Source organism: Ambystoma mexicanum, chromosome 5p (genome assembly GCF_040938575.1).
Source record: "Ambystoma mexicanum isolate Mex_15411 chromosome 5p, UKY_AmexF1_1, whole genome shotgun sequence".
Taxonomy (NCBI): Eukaryota; Metazoa; Chordata; class Amphibia; order Caudata; family Ambystomatidae; genus Ambystoma; species Ambystoma mexicanum.
The window spans coordinates 954,045,547-954,071,228 of NC_090930.1; the positions used below are offsets into that span (position 1 = coordinate 954,045,547).

General features: G+C 45.1%; 1 protein-coding gene across 2 annotated transcripts in view; it reads left to right on the top strand.

Annotated features, from left to right (window-relative positions):
• Positions 1–25,682, top strand: part of DDC (dopa decarboxylase) — a 917,411-nt gene that overhangs the window by 875,047 nt on the left and 16,682 nt on the right. For both annotated transcript variants that reach the window (XM_069613411.1, XM_069613412.1), the window contains exon 13: positions 24,854–24,955. In XM_069613411.1, the coding sequence (XP_069469512.1) occupies positions 24,854–24,955 (102 nt within the window). The remainder of the gene's footprint in view (positions 1–24,853; positions 24,956–25,682) is intronic.

A 25,682-nucleotide genomic window follows, 5' to 3' on the forward strand; every position in this document is an offset into this window, starting at 1 on the left:
TGTCAACATCTTGTCCCGGTGCTGTAGGAATATCTCGCACGTGTGCTCCAGTGGAGTCACCATAGTGTCAACGTGTACCTTCCCCTGAACCCCTTTAAACACTGTACCAGCAGTGCCCCTCATCAATATTAATGCAGTAAAATTCAAATATACATTTGCAACCACAAAAGTCAATTTAAATCCACTAATTTCACAATACGAATTGTTAACTGTTTTTTTTTCTAGAAGTCTTTAACATGCACCACACCTGTTACTCCTCACTTCACCAACCCCACACAACACATTCTGTTACACATTCCTCATGCACACACACATCCCATCAACCTCCAAACACACATACTTTGACACCAAAAAACGCAACCAATCCAAACCCAACTAAATCCCTCACCCAGTCCTACTTTTAACAGAAAAATAAATTCCTGACCTCTAGTCTTACAGATTAAAAGCACACCCCTAGCCAAAATACACCTCCAAATTATACACTTCTAGAAACCACAATGATTTTATATTATCCTTCATGAACCAAAAAATCCCTTCTCCTCAGCGTGGTAGCTATTTATCATATAAATTACTCCACATCAATATTTCAGCACTAATCTACTCTTGACGTCATCTTTCCTCTTAATCGAGGAGATCACTTACTTAATCTGCACGCACTACTATGCTACAATACTATTGAATACTGAACAATACTACACTACTTATGACATCATCACCGAATCCTCATACAACATTGGCCCACTCTGCCTTTCGCCACCTCGGAAGAGATTGCTTTTCCAAACTGCATGCACTACTACAGAGAGGTCCCTGCACTAATTGCACTACTCATTAATACAAAGAGAAAAAGGACATCTACAAAATCAAATACCACTCTGTGACTTGTTTTTTCATGCTACTGTGCTTTCATGTGAGGGTGCACTTACGTGTTTGTCCATCCTCCAACTCCCTAGATGCTGGACCTCTCTCAAATGCCTGCACCACCTGGGGCAGGTGGCCATGCCAAAGGGATCAAGCAGACCCTTTTGGAACTCAGCGTCTGCTATACCTCCTTGTTTGTGCACACTTGTACTGGTCTCTGTGGGCTAAATTCACCTCCCTGGGTGTGCAGCGGAGAGCCCCGAGCCTGTCAGGCTCTGGCGAATCCCGCTGAGGCCTCCAAAATGTAGTGGTAGGGGCACTTCCAGCTTGAGTCCAAAAGCAGGAAAAAACCATCCACAGAAACTCAAAAAGGAGTGCACCACATACAGGAAAAAACACAAAATGTATTTGTACATCATGGCCAGGAAGATGAACAAAACAAGCCAACTTCGACCCGCCCCTTCCAGGCTCAACATTTTAGAGCCACAAACAGGACATTAACATATCTCAGAAAAAGTGTAACAAAAACATCATCCTAACATTCTGATTAGCTGGTGGTCACCAGCCACCTAAACACCTCTATACATTGTTAAAAAGCTGTGGCAGTTATAATTTCATCACAAAAAGAACACCGCCCACCCCACCTGGTGACACCCCCCTTGATCAGCCAAAAACATGCACCAATCCCATCTTGGGAAAACAGTTTGATAAAGGGCTTCATTTTAATTAGACCATGTTACCTCAGAGAATTGGGGCCACAATGTCCCACTACCAAATATGGCACACACCTCCTCTTTTCATTTAATTTATTTTCATTTCCCATTCCCACCATCTGCACCTACTCACTATGTAGCTCCCTATCTTGTTACATGTTGCCAGTCCTGGTACACCACATCCTAGTACCCTTCCTGCAATGAATGGCCTTCTTGAAAAAACATGAACGGTCCACTGCTTCATTTATGGCTGCCTGAGAACCCTCACTGCAGCCTCTAAAAATATTATGTATTCTTTCCCAGTATCATCAGGCAGTACTGGTGGTCTGGGACCAGGCATTTCTTTATTCCTTGAGAACCACTTCCCTTGAAATAAAGAGCTGGCAACTACCTCACACGCCGCACCACCTGCCTTTGAGCTCTCAGCCGATTTGCAGGACAAGACGAAATTCAATCAAGTACTCTCAGCTAACAACTATGGCCTCGTCTATATTTATAAAAGTGAATATGTGTGGGTGTGTGGTGGGATTTGCGGTGAAGCGTTGTTCCTTACACAATTCCACATCGTTTTACCAATCTGCACAAACATGTTTGCATAGTTACTGGTTAGGACCCTCAGGACATTACTGGCTACATGACATTTGGACACCCCCCCTTTCTTTGGAGTTCAGCACCTTCATACATGAGACGGTTGCCTGAAATCAGTGAAACATTAATGTGGTCTTAGAAGGACCAGTCCCAACATGAGAAACAAAACCTGAGGTCCCTGTGGGACCTCAAAAACCACATTTCAGGGCCCTAGTATGCATTGTTTCTAAGATATTTGCAATGCAACAAACTGCACCACGCAAGGGTGAGGCGGCAGGTGGGGAGAGAGCACAGAATGTGCTAGTAGCAGCAGCACACAAACTCTTTGCCCCCCCTAATGTTTGCTTCAGGTAATGTCAGCCAGCCACACGTGCCCATTCTCGGTGCAGCTTACTTCAGGGTGCAAAGCACTTCAATCGATAAGCGAATCCGAACAGCGAACTACAGGATCATTGATTTAAAACTATTGACGAGAGTGTTATCATGTCTGTCTACAGTTACCGTTTGGAGAACAGGTATTTTTGCTCAAAATGGGTACTTTTGCTGGTACACTATAATGGCAGCTTAATGCCTCAGCCGGAGTCCTATTCAAAGGTCAGAGCACTGGCTCACAGCACCTAGCATCCCTAGAGGCACAAGACACAATAATATGTGTCATGTGCTTCACACTATCAGCCTCATCACGATTTGGGTGGTAGCAATTAAATGCAATGGTAACAGTGTTACCGCCGCATTTAAGGGCTGGCCTTATCATGAGTTGGGCGCTAAATGGGCTGTTTTACCTGCAGCCTTTTTCTGGTGGTAAAAAATCCCATTTAGCCGTTTTTTTTGCGTGATTACCAACAACTGTATTAGTGCGTGGTATGTGTGCAGAAAATTCCCCATTGGGTCCACTCGACCCAATGGGGAATGGGGATTTACTGTTAACGCCCAACCCGTGATCTAGTGGTAACATCACAAAATCGGTTGGCGCTAATACTATTACAGTTGGCTGGTATTACAGTGTGTATGTGTGTGTGTGTGTGTGTGTGTGTGTGTGTGTGTGTATCTGCTGCACCACGTAATGAGAGTGTTCTTGTGTGCTGTGCTCCTTCTGTCCAGCTGTCATGTAACTCGAAAATGTGGTGTCATGACCTGGGCTGTGGGCGGGTGTGTCACACAATGGCTGTGTGCTTTCTATGAAGTATGATGCATGCAGGAATGCAGGACCATGCACCAGGTGTTTCTGCAATCATGTTATAGGGTGAAAAATATAATGGCATGCTGTGTGCTGTGGGTCGTGCTCAGACGCGGGGCAATGTGCTACATGAAGAAATGATTCTGCACCCTCTCAATAAATGGCATGCAACATTATGTGCCACAATGCTGGCAGAAACAAAATTCTAATGCAACCACTGCCTGTTGTGAGGGGTCAGAAATGTGAGGTGGAAATATTTTGGATGATTTCTCAAAATATGCCATACTGGACTGGCCACCAGAGGCGCAGAGACAAACATGGTCCCTGTGTGAGCTCCGCCGCCACAGCCCCGAAAAGTGTATTGAAATCCCACATGTGCCCCCCCCATGGAAAGAAACAGAGCAAACACACTGGGAAGGTCCCCCCAACTGGTGAGCAAAATCCTGGACAAAATCGGACCAGGGATCAACCAAAATACATTCAGACAGTGAGGCCCGCCGGACCCGAAGTGCAAACAGAAACTACACAGCTGTACGAGTCACAACAGAGACCGGTGGCTCCGTGGAGCCCAGTTCATCGAGGTAGGCTTCACGCCGGACAAATCGGAGGAACTAACTGTCTATGCTTGTGTGGGCTGATGAGGCGGGTCCCCATGCTGCGAGGCACTTGATTCTGTCCCGTCTGAGTTCCGCTTCGAGTGCAGAGCGCGGCTGCTGAGGGCCCGGACCCACACGCGTGCTGCCGCGCTGGGAGTGGGACCTGCTGCACACAGCGTGGTGCACAACGGTGAGGAGCGGGTGTCTGGAGGCCCACCTCCCCCATCCAAACACAACTGGCATCGCACGACCAGAGAGACACGCCGCACCCCAACCTCACCCATTTGCTATGCCCTGCATGCAAGCGCAATAAGCGGCTGCCAGACGGACGGAAGGACTACGGTGAAAGCAGGTGATGAGTCGGATCATTAGACTCCCTGCTGCCACGGAGCTTCAGTGCCCCCAGACACTGCATTGCAAGGACAACCAGCACACACGCTCCTACACGGACACCCGACGAACCGCGCAGAGGGAAGGGGTGCTCTACAATCACTGCATATATGCACTTAATTCACAAGACACCTTTGACGCGGATGGAGAATGAAGTGAGAAGCAGGCAGTGAAAAGGTGGCCACGTGCAAATATATGTGGCCTGGACATATCGGAGCAAATAAGTATCAGAAAATAGCACCAAAGCAGCCAAAAAACGATGCACAGACCACCTCTCCACTTATATCCCCAACCCAACTGCAGGGGGTGAAGGGGGACCTGCGCATGCCGATGGCGTTTTACCTTGGAGCCGGGGAAGTCCTGCGCCACGCTCAACACCGAGTAAGTGAGACACCGTAGGCCTCTTCGCCACGGCGAAAGCGCGCCATTTGCGCGGCAGCCCTCCCCCGGCGTGGCCCACCAGATAAAAACGTAACAGAGCTCACCCAGACAAATTTGCTGCCAGACTCCCCTAAAGTAGGCAACAACCCAAAGACATCCAGACTCTGATCCGAAGGCAAACAGAGTGGGCCCAACGAAGCCACATTAGTACACCCAGTTCCTGGAATCATTTTGGAGCCACCCCTCTATACATGTAATCAACGCATCACCGCAAGTGGCCTCCCGATAAAGCAAACTGTACAGAGAGCGACCCAATCCAATATACAAAAGGGTGAGGAGGGAAAGACTACGAGGAAAGGCTGAACTTCAGAGCAATACACCAGAGGGAGACATCAGTGACTCAGCCACAATACCACATATTGAAATAAAAGATGGAACATCAGATGGGTACCACACTGTACCGCCTCAGAGAAGAACAATACTAAAGGCCCGCCCTTGCAGGACTCGGACAGCACCGCACCAACGTACTCAAACCTCGGGCATACACTCAGCCCTGACCATTCTCAGAAGGACCCACATGCCCTGCCGAAGCCACCCTGCAGAAACTATATGAGTGTGAGACAGAAATTGGCCCCGTTCGTCTATACCTCCATGCCTGTTGCATCAGGAGACACCAACATGACAGCCAAAGACACCACAGGGAATGAACTGGCGGCTACAAAAGGAGACATTGCAGCCCTCTTGGGAGAAATGAAAAATATGGGGGCTAATATAGGCGGCAAGATAGATAAAATCACGCAGCGGCTAGACAATATGAAGGAAAGACTTGAAGGAGTAGAAAACAACCAAGCCTCCATAGAGACTCTGGAAGCACAACTTGACCAGAGGATGACAGAACTGGAACAGCGAGAACAAGACTTCAAGCTCAAGTTGGATGATTTGGAAAATAGAGAAAGAAGGAATAACATACACATTTTTGGGATCCCAGAACAAAAAGGAGAAACTGAAACAGATCTCAGAAAAACACTACATGACATTATTAAGCTCCTGGTCACGGATGACGCCATAGATGAACCACTAACAGAATGAATCCACAGAGCTGGAGGCCCCCCGGGCGGACCCAGATCCGTCCTCGCCCGCTTTTATCGCTTCCAGGACAAGACCAGGGTACTCGAGAAGGGCAGAAGAAGTGAGTCCATCACTTGGTAGGATATACCAAGACCTATCCTCTCTGACACTGGCTCTCAGGCGATTGTGTGGGCCCCTAACGAAGCGACTGAAGGCGAAGAACATTCGATACAGATGGGGTTACCCCTTCTCCCTCTCCTTTGAATATGAAGGAACCAAGATCAGACTGAGATCCGAAAAAGAAATCAAGAAATGCATCTCTGAACTAAGCTGCCCCCGAGAAGAAGAAAGCAACCATGAAGAACCGAGGCCAGAGGACCGAGAAGGGCACATTCAGGGCCCAAGGAGAAAGCGGGTGAAAGGCTTTAGGAAGTACCAGAGAGGCAACCTCCCTTTGGAAGGGGACAGCTGAACACCCACGAACATGGTAAAATGGAACTTAACCCACTGTTTCCAGTATTGGGGGGGACACAGGAAGGGCTCAATTGTGACTGAGACTCTATATCAGGTCAGGGGCGTGAAGTAATGGCCCCCATAGGTGGTTCGATGCGAGTCTGGTGCTACCAACCGGGCGTCATCGGACGCCACCAATTGGGAAGGGGAGATGGAAGGGGAGGGGGTAGAGCATACAAAAGGAGGGGGTCGTAGCAGCACCTCTAGAGATTCAAGGCACTCGAAATAGGGTGGGAGTCAATGGGGAAAATACAATACCGTTCCCTTGACAAAAGCTATTTTCACACAAGAATAAACAATGGCATCACATGCTGATATAAAGGGGAGAAATTCCCTGAGTGTGGGGATGCTCAATGTTAAAGGGCTCAACTCGCCAACTAAAAGATCACTCGTAGCTAGAGAGTTCCTTAGAGACAAAATAGACATTCTCCTACTACAGGAGATGCTAAGGGGGAAGAACGGCAAATCCTGGGAAAACATATGGGAAATGAGTTCTGTGGATCGGGACCACTTAGAAGAGGAGGGGGGGAATCCTTATCAGGAAGGGTATGGACTTTGTGGAGACCAAGACATGGTCAGATGTAGAAGGGCGTGCCCTACTAGTCACAAGTAACATAGGCAAACTCAATGTAACCTTTGCAACAATCTACTCCCCTAACACAGGACAAACTAGATTTCTCGCCAAAACAATCCCTAAAATACTGCTAGAGGCCTCAGGCCATATCATACTAGGAGGTGACTTCAATCAGTGGGCTGACCCTGTTAAGGATAGGAAACCTGGCAACCCTGACAAGACAAATCAGACTAGGGGTGACCGTACAGAACTTGCCGTAATGATGGAAACATACGAAATGATAGATGTGTGGAGGAACATACACCCAGAAGGCCAAGGCTATACCTTCTTTTCCATCCCACACAACACATACACTTGAATCGACTATATATACCTACATAGACCTTGCTGATACAACAACACACTCAGAGATAGCCCCAATCACATGGTCAGACCACGATATGGTGCTAGCAGATATGCGGTGGGAGAATCTACCGACCAAAGGGGGAAAATGGCGCTGTAACGAGAGTCTCTGGAAAGACACACTCTTCAAGTCACAAATGGAGACTGAAATTAGCAAATTCCTTAAAATAAAAAATACTGGAGAGGTATCTAAACAATTAGTCAGGGAAATGGTGAAAGCCACCTGGAGAGGGATCCTGATCAGGGAAGGGGTGTCCAACAAAAAGAGAACGAAAGATTATCGAACATAGGTTGAGAACCAACATCCTTCAACTGGAGGAGATTAGGAGGAACACAGAGCTTGATTCTGAAAAAATTAACAAAGCTAAAATGAAAAAGGGAGGAACTGAAACTGCTGGAGCATGAGCAGATAGTACACAAACTCACACTCCTGAAGCAAAAATTCTATGAAAAAGGGGACAAGGCTGATGCATTACTGGCTGCCAGGCACAGAGAGCAGAGAGCTGAGCGGAGAGTAACTGAAATAATTGAAGATGATCCACCCGAAACCGGCACTCCCCCCTCCATCCCAGAATGTTTTGCTAACTTTTATGAGTATACATATCAGAAACGAACCCTGAGCAATCAGAAACAGAGACCTACTTTTCCCCGATCAATATGTCCAAGATACCAAGACCAGACTCCGACATGTTAGAATCCCCTATATCCAAACAGGAAATCCAAGATGCAATAAAGAGATTAACTATTGGCAAATCCCCAGGTGAAGATGGCTACACAGCCGGATTCTACAAATCCTATAGTACATACCTCACGCCATTTATGGCCAAACTCTTTAACGAAATAATTGAAACAGGGAAAGCCCCCGATTCCTTTACCCGAGTACTGATCACAGTGATTCCCAAGGATGGAAGGGACCCCAAAAAGTGTGGATCATACCTCCCCATCTCCCTACTCAATATAGATGCCAAAATTTACACAAGAGTGTTGGCTGCCAGATTAGAGACACTAATGCCCAAACTCATACATCCTGATCAGGTTGGATTCATACTGGGGAGACAGGGAGTGGACACAACGCAGAACACTACACCTCATCCATACATCCCAGACTCTGTCCAATTGGCCTGCCCTTCTCTCAATTTACGCAGAGAAAGCCTTCGACAGGGTAGAATGGGGATTCCTGAGAGCAGTCCTATGTAAAGTGGGTATAGGCCCAAGGTTTAGAAAGGGAATACAGGCGGTGGACACGTCCGCCAAGGCCTCCATATTTGTGAACGGAGCATATTCCAGATGGTTCGAATTATACACAACAAGGGTGCCCTCTCTCTGCAATCCTTTTTGCACTTTCCCTAGAAACATTAAGAGATGAGCCCATGGTAGAAGGTATTTACTTAGGAGCGACGGAACACAAGGAAGACCTTTATGCAGACGACATCCTTCTGCATATAACTAACCCCATGTTGTCCATTCCTCGAGCCCTCCTCCTATCAGAAGAGTATGGTCAACTCTCAGGGTTCAAGGTAAACAAAACAAAATATACCCTATTCCCTCTACAGGGACAGAAAGGAGAAAATGAAACCAGGTTTTCCCCATTGGGCCTTGAGCACTCGAAACTAAAATATCTTGGTATACACATTACCAAAGACTTGGCCGACCTATACGAAGCCAATTTCCTCCCCCCCCTCCTCCTGCGGTTCTGTGCCCATCTAGCTAGATGGAACAAGCTGACGATATCTTGGTTGGGGCGCCTTAATGCCATTAAAATGGTAAGTCTCCCCCGGTTCTTGTACCCCTTCCAAATGTTACCCATTACGACACCAAAAGGCTTCTTTCCTGAGATCAAGAAAACCATAGTGAAATTCCTCTCGCAGGGGAAGAAAGGAAGAATTTCATATGACACTCTGACGCTTTCCAAAGACAAGGGCGGGGTAGGACTCCCTGACCTAAGGAAATGTTACGAGGTGGCCTAGCTTCGTGTCCTGGCACCTCAGCTATGAAACCACAACACCACCCAATGGGTCCACATGGACAATCACTACCTAGCACCGGCCACGGTCTCGGAATGGTTCTGGGCTCCCAAGAAAAAGCTTCAAAACAGATTCAAAGGCCACCCAATACTGAGTACTATATGGGGCATCTGGAGAAAAGGTAAAGATATGGATATGATCACATGGCCATCTCCACTGAGCCACCTATGGTCACCCGGAATCAATGACCACATCCAAACGTAGGACGATTACAAACATGGTACGAAGCAGGCCTAGAGAGGGTGTGTTGAATCAGAAAATACAATATTAAGGCTTTTACACCATGCAAAGAGAAATACACCAACACGGGCTTGTAAAGATTCCCAGAATCTTTATTGCAATACTGAACAGTTTACAAAACAAAGTACACAAATAGCTATTTGGCCGTCAGTACTTCACACAGACCACCAGCAAGTTCAATGTGAGCAGTGAACAGGAATTGCTAGCTGGAAATCAGCATATTCATACAGTTTCTTCATAACGATGTCCAGCCTCCTACAAGTTAATCATGTACTGGGATAGGGTTCGCGCCAGGTTCATTCCTAATTTACATATCTCGTGCATGCGGTTTACTTCTTAATACATTTACTAACAAGCACTATTATTCTCTGGGTTTAACTTTACACTCTTTACACATTTGCTTCAATGCAGGTCAAACAGATGTTTTGCATCTCATGTTTAAATAGCGTTATTGTTCTTGCATACTTGTAGGTTAACATCGCCGATTCAAGTAATCCCCTGATCCCGAGGTCAACAAAGGACAAGGTCTACATGATTCTAACATGTAGCCTGCAGGCAGGTTGGACATTAACTCGCCTACAGAGGTTGAAGAGGTTAAAGTAAGAACAAGAGAACACAGGTCGGCCATTTTAGGCCACACGGTGACTTTGCACGATAAGCCAAAATGGCGGCTTTAACCTAAAATGGAGGCTTGATTAACTTAAGGTCACAACCTTGCAATACGGATTTCCTCGCAAAGCGACTGGGCATAGGCCAACATTTACAATGGAGACAAAATAATATTATATCAGTTTCGACAAACCCTCCTTTTGGCCTATGCCAAGCGCTAAACTACCTTCAATCACTTTGCGACTAACTCCACATTTCAACATCTATACACCCCGAATCATTATCAGACATATCTATTGCCATTAGATCAGACACTAGAGTTTCTTTCAACACATACTCCTTGGAAACCTTATATGGGGCGTATATTTTATGCCCTAATACACTTGTTGCTTGCGTGCAACACCCCCCTAATACCGAACATATACCAGGGAGACACTGTATACAACAACAAAGGAACAGAAAACTACCCAAGATAATCAGCAGGGCCGAAAACAACTTCCATGCCCACGACCGTAGGAGGTCCCAAAACCATGCACTAAGTTTCCAGTTTCCCTCAGGAACATACACTTCCGAACTAAGAACATGTAGATTTTGGATCGCCCTAAAGATCGTTGGAGAGGAGTCTGGTCCGTAAATGCAGCAAGCGGACCCCACTAATTTACATACTCCTCCACGCTCAGCCAGAATGACATCTAATGCCATCCGGTTCTGAAGAGCTACTAATCTTATCGCTTTCTGTTCTAATGTCATATTAAAGAGTATGTCAGTGGTCCGGTTGATGGTTCTCTCCAGTACTCTTGCTAGTCCCTTGATATCTTCTGAATTCATAATTTGCCCAAAAAATGGCACAAAGGATTTCATGATGTCTCCTAGAGTTTGCGCTGGAGTATCCCCCTTCACATCTCGTCGTGGACGAGTCTTCGAAATTTCTGCAGTACCGGCAACAAATACCCCAGGTAATAGAATCCCTAAATAGCAAGTTCCTTGCCAATCCCTGGGCAACCATGGAAATGCCACATTACCGCAAACGAAATAGACAGGTTCACCGACATACAGAGGTCTGTTCTCACTAGTCAAATTCACAACGTTGGCGCATCTTCTAAAATCACCCATTGACCGTGTTCCATTCCTCTGTATGCAGAAGGAAACTGAATCGGGGCTATGGTTAACAGAATAAGATGGAGGCGTGGCATCCTTATTGCCTATTGGAGCCATTTTGAAAGAGATCAAAGACTGAAAAGGACGAGACAATCAATCAGAGAGCCTAACAGAAGCAACGTTTGGCTTACTCCTATTTGCAAAAAGCGAGCTTCCCAGGGGCATCAAAACACGTTTTTCAAAACTATTCAAATTTGTACCATCAAAGTTCCCTGAGATGCTGTCATTCCATCGGCCAAAGAATAGTGCTCCAAGAGAAGCATAACAAGCAGTTGTCAAAGGTAAAGGATTAATGTACCAACCTAGTCCCTTATCCCCATGTTACGGTTAATGCGAGCAGATCCAGCAGTTGGTCCTATTAAAAATTGCATGAGTGGCATTCATTATTAACAAAAGAGTATTATTCTGATAGTTCCGTCTATGCGAAGAATCTCTAGGCGACAAGGTATGCAATTGCATGGAAGGAGTGGGTAAAACAGATACATTTTCAACAGGTAAAAAGTCCTCTAGTGGATATGCTTCCTCCAGGTACCATAACCCAAAACCAATAGTTACTAAAAACCTGGTTATTATTACAAAAAGGCAACAATACATTTTCGGGGTCCCCTTACACGCTTGATCATTGTCTCTGCTAGTCACATATTTATCTAAACGTTCGGTACGAGCGGTAGCGGGTGCAGGCACCGTAGTCTTCAATCGAAAAACACCAATTGTTCGTTTGCTGGCGACTCCAGTTGCGCGTCTTCTTAATGTCTTTCCCACAACCCTTAGCCAACAGAATCCTTTCGTACAGTCGGGCCAAAAGGCAAGCCCTCAAATGATTTCCTCAATCGCACAGTCAAACAGTGCCGTACATCTATCTTCTTGGACGTAAATTATATTTCACAATTTCCGGTGCTGAAGGATTAGAAAACAGTATGTCGTCACTTCCCACTAGAGGTGGTGAGTGAACGGAAATGGGATCAGAAAATGGATGATCCGGAAGTACCGCTGTTGGAGAGTGCGGAGACAAGATGGCCATTTTGTCTGGCCTTACGAACTCTGGAACGGTCTCCGATACTCTCGTGTCGGTTGTTGCTGTTTCGGGCACGTTGGTTACAGCATTGGAAAGGGATTCTGTGTCTTCTGTATCGTATGGCACGGGCTGCGGGATCCATTTGGTGTGCGTTGCGTGTATCCAGTTCTTCCGCCCTGCTACCCGCACCGCAGTATGGGTGACTAGCAGGAACTGGTAGGGACCCCTCCACCGAGGTGCAAGGCAAGATGACCTTTCGAAAACTTTCGTGAGGATCCAGTCCCCGGGTCGTAGACTGTGACCAGGACCCTCGTACCGTACAGGTAATGCCTCTCGCACCTGGTGATAAATTGAAAATAGATTTTTAGTCAACTGGTTAAAGTAATCTGAAAGAAGCACATTCTCTATATCCGGCAATGAGCGACTCCTTGGCATACCCCAAATATTAGCAGGCCTCCCCATTACCACCTCAAAGGGAGAGAGCCCAGTCTTAGTTTGAGGGGTTGTTCTCATCGACAGCAACACGATCGGTAAGGCGTCCGGCCATTTTAATTTGGTGCCAGCACACGTCTTAGCGAGCTTGTTCTTTATAATACCGTTATGCCTTTCCACTAATCCGGCACTTTGGGCATGTCTGGCCGAATGGAACCGTTTATCAATCTGTAATCCGTCACATATTTGTAGGATTACAGCAGCGATAAAGTGCGGCCCATTATCCGACCAGATGACTCTCGGCAGCCAGAACCTAGGAAAGAACTCTTTCAACAGAGCTTTTGCTGTGGTTATGGCCGTTGCATCTCTAACAGGGAAGGCCTCAACCCACTTGCTAAATGCACAAATGACAACCAACACGTTGCAACGTTCCATCTCAATAAAATCAAAGTGGATGACCTCAAACGGAACAGAAGGTGGAGCGAAACTTCTTCTAGGAGTCGAGGTACCTTTTCCTACATTGTGCTGCAAGCAGACCATGCACCCTTGGACAAAGCGCTCCGAAATTTTGAAAATGTTATCATTGGCCCATACACTGTGTAACATTTTAGTCCATTTACGCGCACAGACATGGGTCGGACCATGAGCCATAATGACCATCATTGTAATATAGGCGTCAGGGAGTAACCATTTTCCTTCAACATTGTCCACCCAACACCCATCACCATCCAATCTCCCTGCACCCTCAACCCACTTCTTGGTCTCCTCTACAGTAGCATCTGCTTGAATGTCTTTTACAGAATCGATACTTTCAACAAAAGTGCAAACATTTACAGTTTCCCTTACAGCATACATTTCTGAACTAAAATCAGTGGCAGTTTGTTTAGCTATCTGATCAGCGAAAGCATTCCCTTTTCCTATATAATCTGTAACCTTTTGATGTGCTGTACATTTTACAATGGCTAACTGAACAGGGAGTGCGAGCACTGAAAGTAATCGCACTATTAAAGTGCCGTGCTGTATTTTTGTGCCATGTGAGGTCAAGAAACCTTGTTCTTTCCAAAGTCTACCGAAGTTGTGCACTACCCCAAAGGCATTCTGACTGTCGGTATATATATTTACTGTAAGCCCTTCAGAAAGTTCACAAGCTCGAGTTAAAGCTATAATTTCTGCGGCCTGTGTGGAATTATGCATAATTCTTTTGGTTTCCACAATCGTGCTTAAGGTAGTGACGGCATAAGCAGCCATGGATGTACCATTCGGAAGTTTGAAACAGGAGCCATCACAAAATAGCTCTCCTTGTGGGCCATTCAAAGGCGTGTCTTTCAAATCGATTCTACCTTTAGTCTCTTGTTCTGTAGTGTAAAGGCAATCGTGTGACGTTTCGTTACCATCAACAGTATCTTGCGGGACAGGTTAAAGTTCAGCCGGATTTAATACACAACACCTCTGAATTTGAATGTGGGGAGCAAACAAGATCAATTCGTATCTTGTCAATCGTGCGGAAGTAAGGTGTTGCGTTTGAGTTCTATTTAATAGAATATCTACAGAGTGAGGTACCATTAGGGTTAACGCATGACCCAGGACCATTCCCTCGCTCTGTTTTACAGAGGCAGCAGCAGCAGCGACAGCTCTAAAACATCTCGGCAAAGCGCATGCAACAGGATCAAGGACGGATGAGAAATAGTTGCACGGCCTATTCTTCCCTCCATGTTCCTACGTTAACACAGCCAAAGCACATCCATCACGTTCATGCACATACAACACAAAGGCCTTTTCATAATTTGGATTTCCTAAAACCGGTGCTGAACACAGCGCGGTTTTGAGCAAATCAAATGCTGTCTGGTGTTCCAAAGTCCATGGCAATGGCACAGAAATGCCCTTTTTTGTCAAAGCCAGCATTGGTTTAATTGTTAACGAAAAGTTAGGGATCCACAATCTACAGTAAGAAGCCATACCTATCAGGGCTCTAACTTCCTTCTCTGTATTTGGGACAGACATTCCAGAAATAGTTTTTATTCGTTCAGGTGTCAACCTTCTTCCCTCCTTTGACAGGAGATAGCCTAAATAGGCGACCTCCTGACAACAATGTTGGAATTTTTTGAGTGAAGCTTTGTGGCCATGTTTTGCTAGATGACAAAGCAACAACATGGTGCCTTCTTTACAGGCACTCTCAGAATCAGCAGCCAAGAGGAGATCATCTACATACTGTAGTAACGTGCAAGTAGTAGGCAACTCGAGAGTATCGAGTTGCTCTTTTAATGCTCTACTATGAATACTTGGACTCTCAGTGTACCCTTGTGGTGCACGAGTGAATGTGAACGAGCGTCCACCTAGGGTAAACGCGAACAAATACCTACTATCCTTGTGTATAGGAATACTGAAAAACGCATTTTTGAGGTCAACAAAGCTAAAGTGAGTGGCAGAAGCGGGAATCATAGTTAGTATCGTTGTAACATCCGGTACAATGGGAAATTGAGGAGCCACAATTTTGTTAATAGCACGCAAATCAATTATAAACCGAAAAGGAATCACATTATCACCTTTTTTGTATACTGGCAAAATCGGGCTGTTACACAAACTACCTGTAATTTCCTCAATTACTCCACAATGTACAAAATCAGAAACTATACATTTCAAAGCCTGTTCGCCTTCAACTGAGATCTTATATTGTGGAATGCGAGGCAATTTTACTCCATGTTTCAGAATAATTTTAACAGGTTCAATTTGAAGAATGCCCACATCATTATCATCAATTGCCCATAAGCATTCCAGAATGTTACTGAATTCTGGCGGTAAAGGTCGAGTCAAAAACTGAGAGGCGAGTGATTGCTGAGGTGAAATTGTTAACCGAACTTCGTCCGAGGAGCAATGTAGTACTGCATTCAATTCCTTCAGCAAATTTAACCCCAGCAAATTCTCTCCACATTTTGTAGTAAGTAGAAATGGACACTGCTCCGTGAAGGGACCCAGTGTTATCGGTACCGGCAAAGAGACTGGACAAACTACAGGTGTGCCTGAAAACCCTACAGAAACGTTGGACTGCCCTGACAGGGGGATGTTTGGAACCCGTGAATGGTCAATGGAACACTTTTGTGCTCCTGTATCTACTAGAAATAGATGCTTCCTGTTTCCCACCGCCATCTCAACGTAGGGACCTTTCTGATGAACGGGAATAGGCGTTGGTTCCAAATCCTGCTTCGGGCAATCCTAACGAAACAGAATGTCATCAAAAGGAAGCTCTTCAGAGAGGTACGCGGCAGAAGGATGATCAAAAATGTTTCTATTATACACATTTGAAACTTGTTTATCCTGTGAAGAAGGTTGCTGTGATTCTGGCGCAAACTGACCTCTGCCAGGGCCCCCTACACCTGGGCAACCTCTGGATAGTCTACCCATGTTCCCAAATGACCTTTGCTGCAAGGTCAGACATTGTGCGCGCCAGTGACCTTCCTGTCGACAATAGGCAAACTGGTTAATGGTTACCGGAGCCAGGGGCGTACTTCCCTGTGGAACGTATTGACCTCTAAATTGATTACCCCCTCTAGGGTTTCTAACGATCTGTTGTAATAGTACTTTTGTTTTCAGGTCACCCTTTCTTTTCTCAAGTTTTTCCTTTTCATTATTCACACGATTTTCATAGTACTGAGCCATGTGCAGTACTTCTGATTGAGACTTCGCCTTCCAAGCGCTTTCGGAAGACATAATCTGTAACTGGATGTCAGGCAGCAATCCCCGTACAAATTTGTCGACAAACAGCCTTTTCCCTGACTCTGTGCCTAAGTCTTGTCCACTGAAATCTGAAAATACCTGTTTGAACCGATTGAAGAACTCGGTAGCACCCTCAAACTTTCCTTGGACACAGGCCGTAAACTTGTCCCAAATTATTCTTTTTTCAGGAACTATAGTTTTTAATTTTACAATAATCCTATCAGGCAAAGTTAATATCACTTGAGGCGGTCGCTCGCCAGCTGGTCTTTCTCTGTCGAGCCTAACCATGTTATCCCATGTATCTCCTAACCCAGGTACATCATCTACAGTCCTAATCTGTTTCCACAAATCAACTGACAGGAGTACGGGAAATAATAAATCAATATCACTTAAGGTGAATACCGATGATTGTAAGACCAACTCTATTTCCTTATAGAACCCCGTCGGATTCTTTCTTATATCAGGAATAGATTGCTTTATGGTGTTCACTTCCTGTCTCGAGAATGGGACGTGAACAAACTGCGATACGTAATGTGCAGCAAAGTCCACAGCGACTATACCTCGTGCAGCATCGGCCGCAATCTCAACTTTTGGGACAAATGTCGGAGGGACCTCTCTCATAGGCAACTGAGAAGTAGGTAGCTCCGAACGCTTACTAAGCAACAGAGCCAAATCAAGCGCTAAGGCAGTCGAAGAAGTATCAATCGAAAAGGCTCTCTTATAAACACTCAACAATTCTGCGGGACAACAAATCTTTCTTTTTACACACTCATTCTGCAGGTATTCTACCATAACCTGTATCACTTTCTTTTGCATTTCTAACGTATACTGACCATACGTGTCATATACTTCATCTGGAGTTATTGACATATCCGAAATCCATCTTATCGCATCCTTTGTACAAATTCGCGCTTCCTCACCTATCAATTCACGGCGAGGAGAAAACCGTTTCTATAAGAACATAGTCCCTAAACTATCACCATCTGCTTCATCATTCTGTAACTCTTCCAACTCCTTCCTATACACAAAAATCCTCTTGACATGCTCATATACTTTCTCCGCAGTATCTCTAGACAACGATAAGGTGTTCAAATCCCGTAACCCTTGTGGGAGATCTACATTGTTTAATCTATTCCACATTATACTCAAATGAATCCCTAACCCTTCAATAAAAACATTTTTCTCAGGAATACTTTTTAAATTTTCGAGTGTGGAAAAAACATCAGCTGTTCACCCTTCTCCATACAATGTTTAGCCCAAGCAATCAATTCATTCTTTTTATCTGGGGACACAGTATTACGAGTCACAACCCTTGATCCCGTTCCTTGGTCTACTACAAGCGATGCGGAATCACTTGGAAGAGGAAGAGTAGGCACATTCTGAATGCCAATAGGTGGAGGCAAGGGGGCAGGCAAAGGAACGACGGCTGGAGGAACAACAGGAAGAACAATAGGAAGGACCGGGGGAACTATAGGAGGAGGAATAACGACAGGAAGGGGCAAAGCACCAGGAGGAGGGATGTAAGGGGGTGGTGCAGAGGCATCGGGCCTTCGTTCATGCAAAAGATTGTTAATCAATTCATCGGACGTATGAAAATCTTTTGAAGGGTACATTTTCTGAATGCCTAATTGAAACGCTCTGTCTGTGTTCCTAACTGATTCCAATTGTTTATTTTGATCATATAACAGTGCCTTTTTGGGATTCGTCATATGTCGACGCATATGTTTCTCTCTGCTCTTTTGTTGATGCAAAGCATCTGTTTTCCAACTGTGCAATGCGTCAAATCTGCAGGTCGAGCCTTTTTCTTTACCAATACAGACTCTAGATATTCTATACGAGGGATTTCAAAGCTACCATTGGTTGGCCACCGAAGATTAGAGTTATGTCTGGTCTGTCTGTGCCAAATATCATTAAATGCTATACTACCAAAGCCTTTCTTACAGTACATAGTACATGCCGGTGACCCTTCCTGTGGTGCGGGACGGCTATCTTCCAAAGATTGTCTGTCGCTGCGGAATAATGCCCTGAAGCAGGCAGGCAATTTCCCAGGCATATCAGCATTCTGGTGTTACCTAGTCAAATAATTGTGCTCGCGAGTACAATGCGCCAAATTCAAATTGTCAGGGTTAAATTAAGAATCGGGTCACGATTCACCTAACCAAAGGACTGGGAGGCCCGATCGGGTTACTAAGAACAATTCTAAGGACCCACGTGTCTGGTGATTTCGGCAAATTTACCCACCTCGATATATGGACCCTCTTCAAGACGTCGTCTCGGGCTACAGCTCACCGTTCAGGGATCGGATCGTGCTGGTTTGTCGAGGAATTCGCTTCTCGTCCAGAGGGGCCGTTTTGTTGGCACTGTCCGATACCGGTCCGATAGCCGAGCCAACCTTCAAAGAGACGAAGTCAATCTTGAGGGTCCCTATTCGGGCGCCATCTGTTGAATCAGAAAATACAATATTAAGGCTTTTACACCATGCAAAGAGAAATACACCAACACAGTCTTGTAAAGATTCCCAGAATCTTTATTGCAATACTGAACAGTTTACAAAACAAAGTACACAAATAGCTATTTGGCCGTCAGTACTTCACAGAGACCACCAGCAGGTTCAATGTGAGCAGTGAACAGGAATTGCTAGATGGACATCAGCATATTTATACAGTTTCTTCATAACGATGTCCAGCCTCCTACAAGTTAATCATGTACTGGGCTAGGGTTCGCGCCAGGTTCATTCCTAATTTACATATCTCGTGCATGCGGTTTACTTCTTAATACATTTACTAACAAGCACTATTATTCTCTGGGTTTAACTTTACACTCTTTACACATTTGCTTCAATGCAGGTCAAACAGATGTTTTGCATGTCATGTTTAAATAGCGTTATTGTTCTTGTATACTTGTAGGTTAACATCGCCGATTCAAGTAATCCCCTGATCCCGAGGTCAACAAAGGACAAGGTCTGCATGACCCTAACATGTAGCCTGCAGGCAGGTTGGACATTAACTCGCCTACAGAGGTTGAAGAGGTTAAAGTAAGAACAAGAGAACACAGGTCGGCCATTTTAGGCCACAGGGTGACTTTGCACGATAAGCCAAAATGGCGGCTTTAACCTAAAATGGAGGCTTGATTAACTTAAGGTCACGACCTTGCAATACGGATTTCCTCGCAAAGCAACTGGGCATAGGCCAACATTTACAATGGAGACAAAATAATATTATATCAGTTTCGACAGGTGGAGCAACTACAAAAAAGCGACTCATTCATTACACTCCCGGATCTGACTGAGGCCCTGGGAATAGGCCCTCTGTCTACCTTCCAATACATACAGATAAAGGGTATCTTAACGAGACCAGTATGGAAGACCAAGCTGAGGAGAAAACTTAACCCCTTTGAAAAGCTATTAGACTCTAGGACGGAAATGAAGGGTCTGATATCAGCAATGTACAAAGAACTAATAGATGCAGGGGAAAGGACCACAGAACCGTTGAGAGGCAGATGGGAGAGGGATCTAGGTGAACAAATCAGCCCAGATTTATGGGGAATATTGTGCAAATCCACAACACGAACATCCATATCAAGCCAATACAAACTACACGCAATCAAGCTGTTACACAGGTGGCAATATGATCCTCTCAGGCTCTCCGAAATGTTCCAAACAGCAAACCCTTGGTGGGAATGTGGTGAAATAGCCGATTACTGGCACATGTGGTGGGGTTGCTCTCAAATAAAGGTATTCTGGGATGAAGTCTTGGGTTGGATCAAGGACATAGATGGCATCTCTAGAGTGGCAGACCCTCACCTCATTTTGTTCAGTCTTGAGAACGATGATGACGATTGGAACAGGGTGAAAGTTCTGGCCCCCCAGTTACTATTAGCTGCTCGTGCCATGCTTGTAACAAAATGGAAATCCAAAACAGTTCAGAGTAAAAATTAATGGATAAATGTTGCCTCTAACATATGGGTAATGGAAATGATAACAGCTTTGCTACACGGAAGATCCTCACAATGCGAGACTTTTTGGGTGGACTTCACAAATAAGCATCGCTCCCGCAAGCCAAAGTCCCAAACTGATTAATGCCCAACAACTCAAGGTAAACAATGACCGGACGAGTTATGAGGTGAGGCAATGAGTGCTTTCCCTATGGGAAATCCCCCAAAACAGAAAACAGAAAACTTTGATCTCACATTGATCCACACCGCAAGAATCTTCTGGCTGTTGACTAGACCAAAGGGGGAGGGTGAAGGGAAAGTCATGTTGAAAGAAAGCAGCACGAGAACGGACATAAGTTTGAAATGTATATATTTGTTAATATTGATCCTCTGATCTTGCTCTGTATTCCTGTGTTCGTAAATGTTATTATGTAATGTGACTTGCAGTAAACAAAAACTTAATAAAACTAAATTTACAAAAAAAAGATGCCATTCTATTAAATCATCAAACAACTCACTATCCCTACTCTGACAAGGATTTCCCTGCCTATCAAAATTAAAGGAAAACACAGGATATCTGGCCCTCACACTTAAACATAAAATACACAAGAAAACGGATGGCAATTCACAACAAATATCAAGAATGGTATTTCCAATATATTCACTGTCTTCCTTGGTAGCCAGGGTGAGCTCCCCTTCCCCAGGTTTCAAGTTAGATTCAGTTCCAATAGTCAACAAAAAGAAAAAAGGAAATCCGGATTTGCAATAAAGTCTTAGTTCAGTTCTTGGTTCCTTCACTGTGTCAAAGTTCTGTCAACCAAAGTTAACAAAAGAAAGGTTTCTCTTGTTCCTTGAACAATGGCTTTCCTCTTCATCTAAGAGCCTCAATGATATTTCAGGCAGAGATGCTTTGCCACAACCTACAAATGTAAAATAAGAAATAAATGTCCTTGTTAGATGATTCAAATAGACTCAATTTCTGGTAAGGTTAATGAAACACAGCTTCTGGTTGACACTTATTAAGTCTTTCTTTATAATATTAGGAATCACAGTTTATATCTTTGTCAAGATGACTTCACAGCACTTCTACCACCTGAACAACTCTCATGTCACGTTAGCTTCTGCAAGGTTTCACCATGTGGGTCTACTCGCCTGCCCCATAGTATTCCACATTCAACTGTGCTTCTGAAGTTTTAAAACTGCTGACAACCAAATGTATTACCACTGCTTTAGCAGTTTGTATCTTTTTGACTTTGATCAACTTTTCCGAAAAGACAAGATTCACTTTAGTCAACCTCAACACATCCAAGTGCGCAAGGAACCCTTATTCTGAACATTCACTTTACAGAACGACAGCCTCTTTGCCACTCTTGTGTTCCTGCAACAACAACCAAAAATGCCACATGGATGGAATTCTACCTTTCCTCCTCTTGGCTTTGGCAATGTGAGTTTCATCAACTTCTCGAGAACAATCACAAGCAGCAAGCTTCCCTTTTCCCAACTTTGCATTTACCTCTTTGCTTTCTGCCAACCAGAGTAGTTTAATCGCAGATCTTATAGTCATTCTCTTTTGGCTTTAGGCAATGCTTGCATACTTTGGGCTTGAGCAATGCTTGTATCCATCTTGGCCCAGGACAATGCTTGCAGCACTCATTGGAACTCATAATGACTCCGGCGGTAGCCGTGCCGGTAAAACCGACAGGCTGCCGCTGGGGTCATCTTTTATTCCCAGCGCCTGGCAATGGGGAATCACTGGGGCATTACAGCCCCAGTGGTACCTACAGCCAGGCACCGAAAAAAGAAACTCCCCTTTCCCATTCGGGTCCCATAGGACCCAATGGGAATGGGGAAGACAGTAGCACCGGAACCACTCATAATGGTGCTGGTGCTACCGTCAAAGTCTGTGGGCGGGTGCCCTACTACCCGACAGGTCACCTGGTGGACGGGACGGCACCCGTCCGCAGAAACCGGAGTGTGCCGGTCCGGTAACAACGGTGCCGGTATCTTACCAGCACTGTTGTTACCGGACTGGCATACGCATAATGAGGCCCATTGACTTTGGGAAAGGCTCAATTCACTCTTGGCTAGAGCAACACTTGTTTCACTCTTGGCTTGAGCAATGCTTGCTCTCTATCTCTATATATATTTTTTGAAAGTGTGTTTGTATGTTCAGGGTTGGCTACACCCCCATAATGTTGGCCCACGGTCGACATAACTGTCTGGGGTATACTGGCAATAATGAAATTTGACCAATCCCACCCATTCGCCCTGTACAGAACGGGGTCTGGCCCTGTGCAATCAGTATAAGTGATTTCGGGAGATTGCAAATTTTGCGATTGTTGGCTCAAGCCACTGAAATGTTTGCCCGAGGTCGGCATACCAGTCTTGTGTGCACTGGCTATAGTGAAATCTGACCATCCCCACATATTAACTCTGCACAGGGTGGGGTCCGGCCGTCTGCTGTCAGTATGGGCGATTTCGGGAGATTGCCAGTTTTGCAACTTTTCCAAAAATAGGAAGTTAGGACACAAGGTCGTCATACCAGTCTGGGGTGTACTAGCGATAGTGAAATTTGACCAACCCCACCCATTCGCCTGCACAGGGGTGGAACGGGGTCCGGCCCTATGGTATCAGTATAGGCGACTTCAGGAGATTGCCAATTTGAGTTTTCAAAAATAGGAAGTTATGACTCAATAAAACATACACAAGGCTATAGCAGACCCCCCACGTGCATGTCAGCAACAGACCCGGGTAAAGCCGGGTGGTACCGCTATTGACTCATAAAAGTTTATGTTCAGTCACTTAATGTCAGTGATACATTGTTTTCAACTAATTCATAATTGATTCTTGGGTTAATCTTTACTTCAGAATCACTTTTAGGCACACGCGACCAGTCTTTAATGAGTTTTCAAAGGTGTTAATATTCAATGAACATGTTTCAATGCATTACTCTCTTACGCAAGTTAAATGAATAATGTTTGCTTATACACAAGTTCCACTTTTCAGACTTCCCATTGTCTGACAATCAATGGTCGGTTCTTTACAACTTTCACTTGTACGTGAGTAATTCTACTTGGATACAGTTGCCTGCCTTCGTTCGCGCATGGGATCAGAATGCTCGGTAACACTCACCGGCTTCTGTCTTTCTCCCTTCGTGTCCTGCAGGGTGTGGACTGCTTTTGGCTTCTTTTGGACCCACACCCCTTCTCGTTGCAGGTATCTTCGGTCCTGCCACTCCTCTTGCTCCTGGGATCCTCAGCTGCACAACACCTTCCAGCCATGGTCTCAGGCATGCTTCCTGCAGCGCAATCTCTTCAATTAGGTTCACATGGGGAAAAGCAGTCTTTCTTCACGCCTTCCGCTGCACAAACTCTGCACTTCAGATTTAGGTGGAACGAACTCACTTAGGACAATGCCGCTGAAATCTGCTTGGTCAAAGTCCTGGCGTCCCTTCTTTCTACCAAATTCTGCCTGGATTGGCAAAAGAGTGCTCTCTTCCTTCTGCTGCTACTGCTGTGACCACTTCAGCCACAGCTACATCGAATGGCCTGTACCTGAGGGTGCCTTTTAAGACTCTCTGCTTCCCTCAGGTGTTGGTCATTAAGCTTAACATGCTGACTACTACTGCAACATTGCTCTTCAGCCCTTTCTTCATCCCAGCACTTAGGGGATTCTGGGACTTGTAGTTCCTAACAATAAAATAAGGTTTTCTTGTCAACTTCCTATTTTAAAATGTAGATTTAATTCCCTTAAAGGCATTTAAGGAAACATTACAAGAGTTTACTTGAAAAGAGGAAGGCAGTTTGTTTAATCCATTATTTATAGATTCACTTTCACAGTACCCCTGGGAGTAAGGAACATTTTTACCCTTAGGAGTGTCAAATGGTCTTTCCTTCCTTGGGGTATTTAAAGATGTCACACCAGCTTTGCCCACATCAACTACCTTAATATGTGGTTCAGATACATCATAATGACAATAAGCCATTACAAGTCTTGGTACCTTTAAAAGGTTCTTCCCTTTTAGAAATAAATACTGTGTCTCATCCCATGGGATCTCCTCACCACCCTGGTCCTTGTCTTCTTCCACGTGATCCTCCTGCAGTACACCACCCCCAAGGTAAGGATCAGGAAGTGTCTGCCTTTCCCTGGCCACCTAGGAGGACACTTTAGGTAGGGTGTTAGAGAGGGATCGACAGGGTTCATCACACTGTGTTATGTAAGAAGCAAAAATGTACTATTGTGTGCTATATTGTCGCCTCTTAATTGTTAACCTAAACTTTTGAGCCTTGCTACTGTTCTCATGGCATGTGGTTATTACGTCACTACCGGGGTCCTGATGCCCTGTTAGATGATCTTCCTCAGGTGGTACCAGCGGTCAAATGGTGGATGGTGCACCTGCATCTGAACAATCTTATGTAAAAGGAAATCTGCAAATTTAAATGCATTGTTTGTTTACTCTCTCTTCTCCTAGCATGTAAATCTGGCACGGGAATTTGAAGATCTATTGAATCAGGATGATCGATTTGAGATCTCTGCCGAGGTCGCAATGGGACTTGTGTGCTTCCGACTAAAGGTAACATTAAAAACTGATAAAAAAACACCCACTTCACAATCCATTTAACTTGTTTTGTAATGTCGGCATGTAACAAGAACGTTCTTGAGGACAGCCCTGAGAATAATTTAATTGCCATGTACAAAGTATGGTTATTCATGGCTGAATATGGTGTGACCACTAGGACCCAAGGTTGGGGAGCACTGAGGACCAGGGGGAGCCACCAGGGGTTGAAGTGGGTGGGAGCGGATGGGAGCGGTACTCCTCTACTTTTTTGTTGTTGCGTTTTACTGTTACTGTACTTTTATTTTAAAAAGAAAAGCATGTGTAGGAAGAAGTTGAAACTTGTACTTTCTAGAGACATCTCATACTCTGCATCACCCAGAAAGCATACATGGTGTGGATTCTGGAGGCATCCTGGACTCTCTGTGTTCAAGTTCAGTGAGTGAGAAATCCCTGCACATTAGAAGGTTGGTGTAATCAGGAAGGGGAGGGGTCTGACCATTCAACAGACTGTTAAGCCATACTGCATGAACGCAGCCACTTCTGTCAGTCTTCTTTCATCGTTCCCTTTTACGGAGCGAACGCTGAGCTAGATGGCATTGGCCCCCTTTCAAGTCTAGGCCTGCACATCCACAGCAAAGAATGCCAATGTGATGCACCAGAAGAAACATGCACATGAACATGAGGAGAAAGTGAAAGTGACTAGTAAGGATCAATCCTAACTAGGAAAGCTAGAAGAGAGACA